Here is a 10,787-nt window from a genome sequence, read left to right as displayed (position 1 = left end):
AGATAAAACAAATGTTACATCAAGATTATTTAAGAGTGCTACGATTTAGCAATTCCCGCAAAAAACAAAAAATAAGGAGTGTCTAATTTAAAGTATGTTTTTTGTACAATTTATGTAGCAAGTATCATAGTAATAAAAGGAACATTTAATGATCATTTTCCATGGAAATGATCTCATATTCTGTTGCCACAATCATAAACAATGGTCCAGTTACATCTGTTCAATTCTGCATGTTCAGGGATTACCCTAATGTCTTAACTGAGAGAAACAAAACTCAGAAAGTGGAAAACTTTCTGTGAAGAGCTTGTCTCTTCTGATTGGAAGGGAAGTACCTGTACATGATATCTATAATGTATTGGATTGCAGCATTTATGAGACAAATAATGAACAGAGCAAAAATGATGATGTCTTACAAAATCATACAAATGCACAAATAGCAATGGTATGAATACTACAGATTTTGAGATTTACTTTGTTCTCTCTACAAAACTGCCGTTTTTAGAAAACAGAACAGAACAGACTGCAATCCAAAACAGATACCCCTAATTTGAAAAGACATGAGGAATCTTGAAAGGAAATGGAAGTCAACTGCAGTAGCCTTTAATAGAGGTAGCATTATTAGAATTAGTTGTAGAACAGAGTGCAGATGAGAGGCATAAATACACAATAGTACAAGGCAAACCCAACAATCATAGTATCAACCACATCTTTTCATTCAGAGAATAAGGAAAAAAGTATACTCCCCTTTGCCATACTGACATCACACAAGAATAATGCCCTTTCCCGCCCACTGACCCAGTTCCCTAGCCATTTCCCTCAGCGCATAAACTTCCCATACAGTTGCTAAACACAGAGCACCCTTGAGCAATTGTTTCAGAGTAATGCTTCATACTAAAGGTGGATTCAAACAAACCAGTCTCTCCCCTCTTTCCAATGGGTGACAATGCCCCTATTTACCCACATGCATGTGGACTGCTTCTACTCATAGTAGCCTGGGTTATGTGTGCTGTTCTGGCTCTGATCCAGATGCCTGCAAATGTAGCAACAAAAATACAATTATTGCTGCATTTGTAGACTCTCTCTCTCTGTCTCTCTCCCCGAGTTCAGTGCATGTTCTCCCTTTGCTCCTCTTGCTGTGGGTGGTAAAGAGCACTTGAGAACCATTTCTCTTGCAGATTTCTGGGTAAAGGTAAGATGGCCATACATTTGCTGGCTTTTTAAAAGGTTGGTTGAATCCACCCTTAGGAACATACCTTTTTTTTTTTTTTTTTAAAGACAGATATTATCTACCCCTGTATGTTCCCCTTGTTGTGGCACAATGTACAATTCTTGTGGGTTTACAAGTGAATACAGAGCCAGAAACTATCAAGTGACTAGCAGCTACATTTATGCTACATGCTATTAGGAAAAGTAGCAAATTTCACTGCCAAACAAGAAGATAGAACTTAGAGAGCACCTGCTGCCCATCCCATATCCACAACACTTTAAAAATGAGTTCCGAAAGTAATGGGCTGAACCATAGTGGAAAGTGAGACAAAAAGAAGAAGTCCTTTGCTCATAACTTTGGGATATTGTATTAGTAAAAAACGAAAAGAAAAAAGCACACTATATCTTCTTAAATAAATATATCCTATTTCTGAAATCACAGAACAATCCAGGGAAAAATACTGTCATAAGTACAACAGCATGATATAAGCTCCACGAGATTTTACATCAGTTTTGGTCTTGTATCTGGAAAACACCCTAATAGGAGAATCAAAATCAAACGTACAATTTCAATACTTTGCAGAATTCCCTCCCCCACTCTGTAATACAGTACTAACACAATTACATGAAAATGACATTACAGTATCCTTCTCCCAGCTGATTCTATGCTTGTAGCTTCAGCTACTACGCGTATACCTCAAAACTATATGAAATATCAAAAGTCACTAAATAAATAGACAAAAACAAAGAAAATGGGACAGTGCTAAATTTTACACTCAAGAAATACACCCTCACTTTCATTAAGAAACCATAGAGAAGGGTAAGAATAATTTGTTTATCTTGTTTAAATTTTTGTAAAAAAAAAACATACACAGGTTCAAATCTAGAGAATATGGTTAAATGCATAAATACTGATAGCTTTTGCTAAGTTAGAATGGGTTTGATAAACTATAATACAACAGTAATTGGAATAAACATCAAAACAAGAGAACATAATATTTTGGTTCATTTGAAATAATTAAGGTGCAACATTTCTGTCTCTAGATGAATTCATACGCTGATGGGTGACATCACTGGTATACAATACATGCCACAACAATTTAATTTAAAAAACAAACAAAATAATGGAAATTAAAAACACAAAGAGTACATTGTTGGTTTGAATTTTTTTGTGCTAACAATGTTTATTTCTACCTGAAATTGGGGATACCCATTCTAACAAATTTGAGGCTACAGCAAATATCTCTATTGAAATCAAGACATCATTCAGAGAACCAAGAAAAAAAGAAGCCACAGAGCACACTCCACCTGAAAATTCTCTTGCCCAAACCTTTTACTGTTACAAATGGAAGCCACACAAGTACACAGTAGTGCTCATTCCAACAGGGCTTGTACAGGAGAAGCTCCAAGTGGATTGTGTCTCTAATGAACTATAAAGCTTTGCAGGATTTCTGCTACTCTCAGTGCCTAATCGCTTAAAAATTAAGCATATCTACAGAAAGGTTTATAAGCATCAGAAAACACTCATATTTAGTAAATTGACCCAATCCAGTCCCCTGTCTAAGGGATAGTCATTGAGGTTTAGGAAAGAAAGGGAATCAAGGTATTAATTCACATAGAAAAAGGCTAATTGTATGCTTCTTTTATAAAGGTACCATTCATATAAAGAAATATTTAAGGAAGAATATTGAAATTTAAATGGCAAAAAGATGGTGGTACTCCAGCTAAAATGTATCTATTCTGATGGAGTTTGATAGCGTTTGTATGTTAGTACTACTGTCACGGCGAAGAGGCTGCACCATAAGATATTTGGATTTCAGCTACTTACAATGTTTGAACCAGCTAGTACATGGCCTTACACTCCCAAAGCCACAATATATACCCAGCAGTTTGGCATGATGGCAGCATTTTTTGTTTTGTTAAAATAATTTAGAAAATGTTAACAAAATCCAACTATTAAAAATAGCGCCTCATGCTGAAGATTCTTCTATCTTAATTTTCTAAAAAGCTCTTAACTTTCTTATTCCTGTTGAAGTTGGGTATATCCTTCCACTTTCTCAACATTTGCATCTTTGAGGGAGTCTGATTTCTACATGGGCTGAAGTGACACTTTCTTTTTGATCATCACTTGTTACAATGTGTGTGATCAGTTTGAGGTGGTTTCTGAGACAGACACTGAAATACATGCATTGATTATAACAATTAAAGGCTAAGCCAAGCAAGTTTTAAGAGTCACTTTTCATATGGCTATTAAATCCAATTACAAAAAAAATAAAATAATAATAATCCCAAAACACATCCTTTATCAATTCTGTCAAGTATAAATTAAGAAAGCCTGATAAAAGTGTGTAAACTCTCGTCATTTTGAGACCTAATCAATAAAAAAGGGTCTCGCTGAACTTAACACTATCACAAAATTCCACCAGAGAGAAGAAGACTCATAGAAAATTATTGCTGGGGTCTGGTCAGTAGCATTTGGTTAAGTCTTTTGTGCTATGATGCAAAATATGTAGGGAAACATCTTGTGCTGTGGAAGAAGTACCCTGTGTTGAACGTGTAGTTTCGTGTCAATTTCTAAGAAGAATTAATCTTTTGCTGCTAGGAACAACATTGCCCCGATCCAGCCAGGGTTATATGGGAGCAGAAGCAGACTTCCGCTTGTGTATCTCTAGTTGGATGATCTTTGTGCAAATGGGTGTAGCACGCACAGTTCCCCTCCATGATCCAACAGCTGAGGATGTCCCTGCGGAGTCTTTTCAAAAAAAGCTAAAATCCCACCAATCAGCTGTCCTGGACGTGGAGTGTGTGTGTCTGTCTGTGTTTGGGGGCTGGACTGACATTTCCCTGCTCTTCTTTCATAGGACTTTAGCTTTCTCAAAAGAGCTCCACACATGAAGCTTTGGCTGCTCCATGCATGCTGTATTGGATCATAGGCAACTGGTCTACATGAAGTGATGAAGAAACAGAAAGAACAAATAAAACAGCTGGACTTTGCACTGGTGTAAGATGTGTGCAAGAGAGTAAGATACAACAGAGAATGAAGATAAAGAATATGAACTGGAAAGTGATCTGTTTGACAGCCTAAATTCAGTAACATTATTTCTCAGTCGCTACTTACTTGCACAACACTCAGCACTTTACCACCCCAAGCTAGTATTGGCACTTCATACAATTTATGAAGCCAATTTAGACTGTGCATAGTAAATATGACAATTCCAGTGTCTGTAAAATATAAAATATGTACACCAGTGTGCATGTTAATTGAAAAGGTTTTTTCCCCCCGTTTTTGAAAGAGTGAAGTAATACTAAGGTCACTTCTGAACAATGTATTTATAGTATTTTCTTTTCCTGTTTCACTGCTTTAGTTTCCACACAGTCACTTTAGACCTCTATCCAAAAATAAATGAATCCTCCAAGGCATGTTTAAAGACAAATCAGTAATCTGCAGAAATGTTCTTATCAATATGCCAAACCTTTGCTTCAAATGCAAATCATCCTCATTATTCCACACTTAATTTAAAAAAACAACAACAAGCAAAATACAGCCTGTCAACAATTTTTTGCCAATAAACTCTACCACCCTGGTGGCAAATACAAAAGTGCAGAACGTCTGGACCACATGGCCGCGCATACACTACTAACAATGGTACATCTGCCCATGCTTTCTTGGATTCTCCCAAACAGGTTCTCAAATTCATTCTAAAATATAAATGTAGGCATAACCTATTATATAAACCATCTCAGAACTTAAATCTTCATGTACAAAAAGGACTAAGAATATCTAGTAACTAGTGCAGTGCGTCAGTTTTTTTCTTTTTCTCCTCTTTTGTATGTTTGTTTAGAGTAGCTAGTTATTATATGAAACTACTTTCCATACTCTGGTTGATAGAACAGATGCTGTGTGAGCTACAGAAAAGTCTGCCTCCTCCATGTAATTATGCATTTACCATTTTAAAAACCTTCAATAGAAAGCAAAGCTCCAGGATCATTTCATTTCTGTTCCTTAACAGAGAAATAACATCACTCTAATAGACTTTGGGCCCCAAACCGGAGGGGACCTGGCCCAGGCTACAAGTGAAATCTGTGCCACACTGAACACAAACCACTCATTTTCAGTCTATGGGTTCATCCATCACATGGACTGACTAGCATCCGTTGGTAAAGACAAGGCTAGGATATTAGGTAAAGCACAATGTTTTACAATAGGGTAGAGCTTCACTGGTCAGCGCAGGAAATGAGCACTGGAGCCTGAGACATTTCTTTTGGCTGTCCATCACATGGGAGAGGCGCCGTCCTCGGATTTCTGCAAAGAAAGAACAGATTAATACTAACCCAGAATTCATTTGAAAACAGTTACACTCCCAAGCCTATAAAGAGACTTAATAATAGATGGGAAATAATTTATACAACCACCACCACCACTAATAATCTATACCACCTATCTGTTCTCAAATGGCTTATATACAGTAAATAAGCTAATTAAAATACAATAAAACCATAATTAAAACAGAACCACAATGAACAGAAGACAGATTACACTTATTGTAATGTGTTTGACTGAATAACGGACCGGGTCTCACGATCCTTGAGACCCGGTTTGGGGCTGTGAGCGGAAAGGGACCCCTGGGCGGCCAGATCGGCCGCCCACACGATTGCTGGCTCCGAGATGGAGCCAGCGGGGGCTGCGGAGCTTAGGGGTCGTGTGGCCCCCCAGAAGCCCCAGTATGCCCTGCGTGAGCATGCAGGGCATACTGGGGAGACCCCCGGAGCCAGAAGGTGGCTTTTCCCCTCCCGGTCAGGGGTCTACTCGTGAGTAGCTGCAGCACAGAACCGCACCACGGCTACTCACAAGCAGATAGCCCGGCTTTGAGGAGCACTTGCTCCGCAAACCCAGGCTAAGGGGCGAGCTACAGGAGCGGGTTAGCAGCTCCAGAACCACCGGACTCGGCTGTGAGCCCGGTGGTTCTGACAATCAGCAAAAATCGGGCTAGCAGAGGCTAGCCTGGTTTTTGCTGATCGTCAGAATAGCCCCATTGTTTAATATTTGCGTCAGAAGGGAATCTCCCACTGATGCCAATGGAAAGCTTTTCTCCCAAGGTAAGCAGCAGCTTTTAGGGACGCCTGCTCTGACAGAAGCGGGGGAAAAGCCCCATGTCATATTCTGCTCTGGACCCTTTCTTTTGTAGCTGATATTTAGAGAAGAAACTAGTATATTGGTGCTAACCACGTGTAATGTGCAGCTTAGCTCTAAGTTTCTGTTCCACACCATTAAATTTCATAAGTGTAAGTATAGCATTTTTGTGATGAGATTTAATTTTAACCACATTATTTTTTAAATGAGAAATTTAGTATTTTGTCTACTTTCAACAAGTTGTTCTAGTAAGAACTAATCCGCCTACTTTCCTTTCACTATCCTACACCTGGACTAAATTTGGTTCAAATCAAGGACCACAAGTTAGACCTCTTGCGCTTCAAATGTTCATATGCCTACCATCTTGGATCGCGGTGGATGACATCATTATTTTTATTGATTTAACTTATTTTTATACTGCCCAAAATGTACGTCTCTGGGGTTTACAACAAAACAAAACAAAAAAGTTGAAACATTTAAAACAAAATAAATGACAACTGAAAAGTTAAATATTAGTTAAAACAAAATCAATGACAACAAAGCTGCTCCCCTGCTAACTAGGCAAAGAGGCACCTTTTAAACATGGTGATTGCAGGGAGTGTATTCCAAAGTTTCAGGGCAGGAGCAAAGGCCTGTCCCCGAGTAGCCACCAGATGAGCCAATGGCAACTGCAAATGGACCTCTCCTGATTTTCTAAATGGGCGGTGGGGTTCATGACGAAGAATACATTCCCTTAAAAACCCAGGGCCCATGCCATTTAGGCTTTATAGGTTACTAGCTGAACCCGCACAGAGCATCTGTGTGGTAGTTTACTTCCTTTTTGGATTTAGATGGGAGAATTCGTTTGGCTGGTCCTCTCACAGCTCTCTCACTCGCTCTGTCTCTCCGCCCCCCGCGCGCCTCCCTCGGTCTCTCTGTCTCCCCCCCGCGCCTCCCTCGCTCTCTCTGTCTCTCCCCCCGTGCCTCCCTCGCTCTCGCTGTCTCTTCGCCGCGCGCCTCCCTCGCTCACTGTCTCCCCTCCTACACGCCTCTCGTGTTCACTCTGTCTCTCCCCCGCACACCTCTCTCGCTCGCTCTCCTCCCCGGGCCTCTCTCGCTCTCTCTCTCTCTCCCCCGCACACCTCTCTCGCTCGCTCTCCTCCCCGGGCCTCTCTCGCTCTCTCTGTCTCTCCCCAAGGCCTCCCTCGCTCTCTCTGTCTCCCCCGTGCCTCCCTCGCTCTCTCTGTCTCCCCCCGCGCCTCCCTCGCTCTCTCTGTCTCTCCCCCCGTGCCTCCCTCGCTCTCTCTGTCTCTCCGCCGCGCGCCTCCCTCGCTCACTGTCTCCCCTCCTACACGCCTCTCGTGTTCACTCTGTCTCTCCCCCGCGCGCCTCTCTTGCTTGCTCTGTCTCCCCCCCCCGCACGCCTCTCTCTCTCTCTCCCCCGCACACCTCTCTCGCTCGCTCTCCTCCCCGGGCCTCTCTCGTTCTCTCTGTCTCTCCCCCAGGCCTCCCTCGCTCTCTCTGTCTCCCCCGCGCCTCCCTCGCTCTCTCTGTCTCTGTGCGCCACCCTCGCTCTCTCTGTCTCTCCCCCCCGCGCCTCTCTCACTCTGTCTCTCCCACCGCGCGCCTCTCTCGCTCGCTCTGTCTCTCCTCCTGCGTGCCTCTCTCACTCGGTCTCTCACCCCGTGCCTCTCTTTCGCTCTCCTCCCCGCACCTCTCTCGCTCTCTCCTCCCCGCGCCTCTCGCACTCTCTGTGCCTCTCTCGCTCTCTCTGTCTCCCCCCGTGCCTTTCTCACTCTCTCTGTGTCTCCCCCGCGCCTCTCTCGCTCGCTCTGTCTCTCCCCTCGTGCGCCTCTCTCCCCCCGCGAGCCTCTCTCTCGCTCTGTCTCTCCCCGTGCACCTCTCTCGCTCTGTCTCTCCCCTGAGCGCCTCTCTCTCTCGCTCTGTCTCTCCCCCCGCGCGCCTCTCTCTCTCTCCTCCCGCGCGCCTATTTCGCTCGCTCTCTCCCCTGCATGCCTCTCTCGCTCGCTCTGTCTCCCCCACGTGCCTCTCTCGCTCTCTCTGTCTCCCCTCCCCACGCCTCTCTCGCTCTGTCTCCCCCACGCCTCTCTCGCTCTCTCTGTCTCCCCCCGCGCCTCTCTCGCTCTCTCCTCCCCGCGCCTCTCTCGCGCGCTCTCTCCTCCCCGCGCCTCTCTCGCTCGCTCTCTCCCCCGCGTGCCTCTCTCGCTCGCTCTCTCCCCCGCGTGCCTCTCTCGCTCTCTCTGTCTCTCCTCCCCGTGCCTCTCTCGCTCTCTCTGTCTCTCCTCCCCGTGCCTCTCTCGCTCTCTGTCTCCCCCCGCGCCTCTCTCGCTCTCTCTGACTCTCCCTGCGCCTCTCTCGCTCTCTCTCCCGCGCCTCTCTCGCTTTCTCTGTCTCCCCCCGCCTCTCTCGCTCTCTTCCCCACACCTCTCTCGCTCTGTCTCCCCCCGCGCCTCTCTCGCTCTCTCTCCTCCCCGCGCCTCTCTCGCTCTCTCTGTCTCTCCTCCATCCGCGCCTCTCTCGCTCGCTCTGTCTCCCCCCCCCATGCCTCTCTCTGTGGTCAGCCTCCCCCTCTCTGTGGTCGGTTTCCTACTCCTTTCCTTTCCTTTCCCCAAGTCTGCTGATTCCCAACTCCCTTGCTGCTGCTCCCTCCCCAGGCAATGGTTCCTCCTTTCCCCTCTGCCTTTCCTCCTTTCTTCTTCTTTCTCCTGAGTCTGCTGATTCCGCCTGCCGTCCCTAGCTCGCTGCCCCTCCCTTCCCAAGGCAATCATGGCTTCAGGCATCCACACGGCTCTGGACGCCTCCGGACATAGTCCTCAACTTGGTCATCCATAAGTGAATTATATATATAGATAATTAGTACCTTGCAGTTTGCCCAGAAACTTATCAGCAGCCAGTGTAGCTCTTTCAACACAGGAGTAATATGGTCTCTCCAAGATGACCTAGAAACCAAACTGGCTGCCGCATTCTGGAACAACTGTAGTTTCTGGACTACTTACAAAGGCAGCCCCACATAGAGTGCATTGCAGTAATACAATCTGGAGGTTACCAGCATGACACACTGCACTACTGAGGTGTCCCTGTGTGTCACTCACTACAATTGTACCTAATTTGGTTCAAATCCACAAGTTAACTCATTTAAGATAGTCCACAAGTTAACGCATTTGTGCCTCAAAAGTTCACACATCCATCATTTTGGATTGGGGTGGATGACCTACAGTCATCCCTTGCCAACCGCAAGGGTTCCATTCCTGGAAACCCCCACGGTTGGCAAATTCGCAGTAGACAAGCCATTGGTTTCAACGGCAAATGGGGTTAGGGGAATCACGGTCGTGAAAACAAGGTAAGAAATTGAAAGAATCACCCCCTGATAATGACCCTCTGACCCCCAGAAATGACCCCCAAATCCCCCATAATCACCCCTGGACCCACCCAAGTCACCACTGACCCCCAGAAATGACACCCTGACCCCTGAAATTACCCCCTAACTCAGGTCATGGTTGGCGAGGGTGGTCAAAATTTCCCAGTTGCAGATACTCAGATCTGTGATTGGGAAAACCCAAGACTGTAATCACAAACTACACCATTGGGGCACCCCTATGTGTCCCTACAGCTATAGCAAATTTGGTTCAAACTGGTTAGGTTCACAAGTTAGCCCACTTGCGCCTCAAACGTTCATGCATCTGCCATCTTGGATTGGGGTAGATGACAAAAGCACAAGCTATGCCACTGGGGCATTCCTATGTGTCCCTAGAGCTTTAACAAATTTGGTTCAAATTGGTTAGACAGTTAACAAGTTAGCCCACTTGCGCCTCAAAGGTTTATGCATCCGCCATCTTGAATCTGGGTGGACGACATCATCACAAACTACGTCATTGAGGTTTCCATGTGTGTCACTCACTGCAACTGTACATAATTTGGTTCAGATCGGTTAGACAGTCCACAAGTTAGTCAACTTGCACCTCAAAGGTTCATGCATCCGCCATCTTGAATTGGGGTGGATGACATCATCACAAACTACACCATTGGGACATCCCTATGCGTCCCTACAGCTATAGCAAATTTGGTTCAAACTGGTTAGGTTCACAAGTTAGCCCACTTGTGCCTCAAAGTTTACATGTCCACCATCTTGAATTGGGGAGGATTACATCATCACAAACTATGCCATTGGGGCATCCCTATGTGTCCCTACAGCAGTAGAAAATTGGGTTCAAATCGGTTAGGCTATTCAGAAGTTAGCCCACTTGCGCCTCAAATGTTTACACGTTTGCCATCTTGAATTGGGGTGGATGACATCATCACAAACTACTCTGTTGAGGTGTCGCTATGTGTCTCCACAACTGTACCCGATTTGGTTCATATTGGTCCTGGCGTTGCTAAGTTGATGGCAGGGACACACGGAATGCCGGGTGATCTCATAAGCCTACTGGAAGGTAGGCTAAAAAAAAATAAA

At 44.7% G+C, this 10,787-nt stretch overlaps 1 protein-coding gene across 30 annotated transcripts in view; it reads right to left on the bottom strand.

The window, feature by feature from the left end:
- Positions 1-578: 578 nt before the first annotated feature.
- BBX (BBX high mobility group box domain containing) overlaps positions 579-10,787 on the bottom strand; it is a 218,417-nt gene continuing 208,208 nt past the window's right edge. For all 30 annotated transcript variants that reach the window (XM_053311696.1, XM_053311701.1, XM_053311703.1 and 27 more), the window contains one exon: positions 579-5,509. In XM_053311696.1, coding sequence (XP_053167671.1) covers positions 5,422-5,509 — 88 coding nt within the window. In that variant the 3' untranslated portion in view covers positions 579-5,421. The remainder of the gene's footprint in view (positions 5,510-10,787) is intronic.

Source organism: Hemicordylus capensis, chromosome 3, assembly GCF_027244095.1.
Source record: "Hemicordylus capensis ecotype Gifberg chromosome 3, rHemCap1.1.pri, whole genome shotgun sequence".
In the NCBI taxonomy this organism is placed as follows: domain Eukaryota; kingdom Metazoa; phylum Chordata; class Lepidosauria; order Squamata; family Cordylidae; genus Hemicordylus; species Hemicordylus capensis.
Note: the sequence above shows the minus strand (reverse complement) of the source record. Positions and strands in the feature narration are given on the sequence as shown.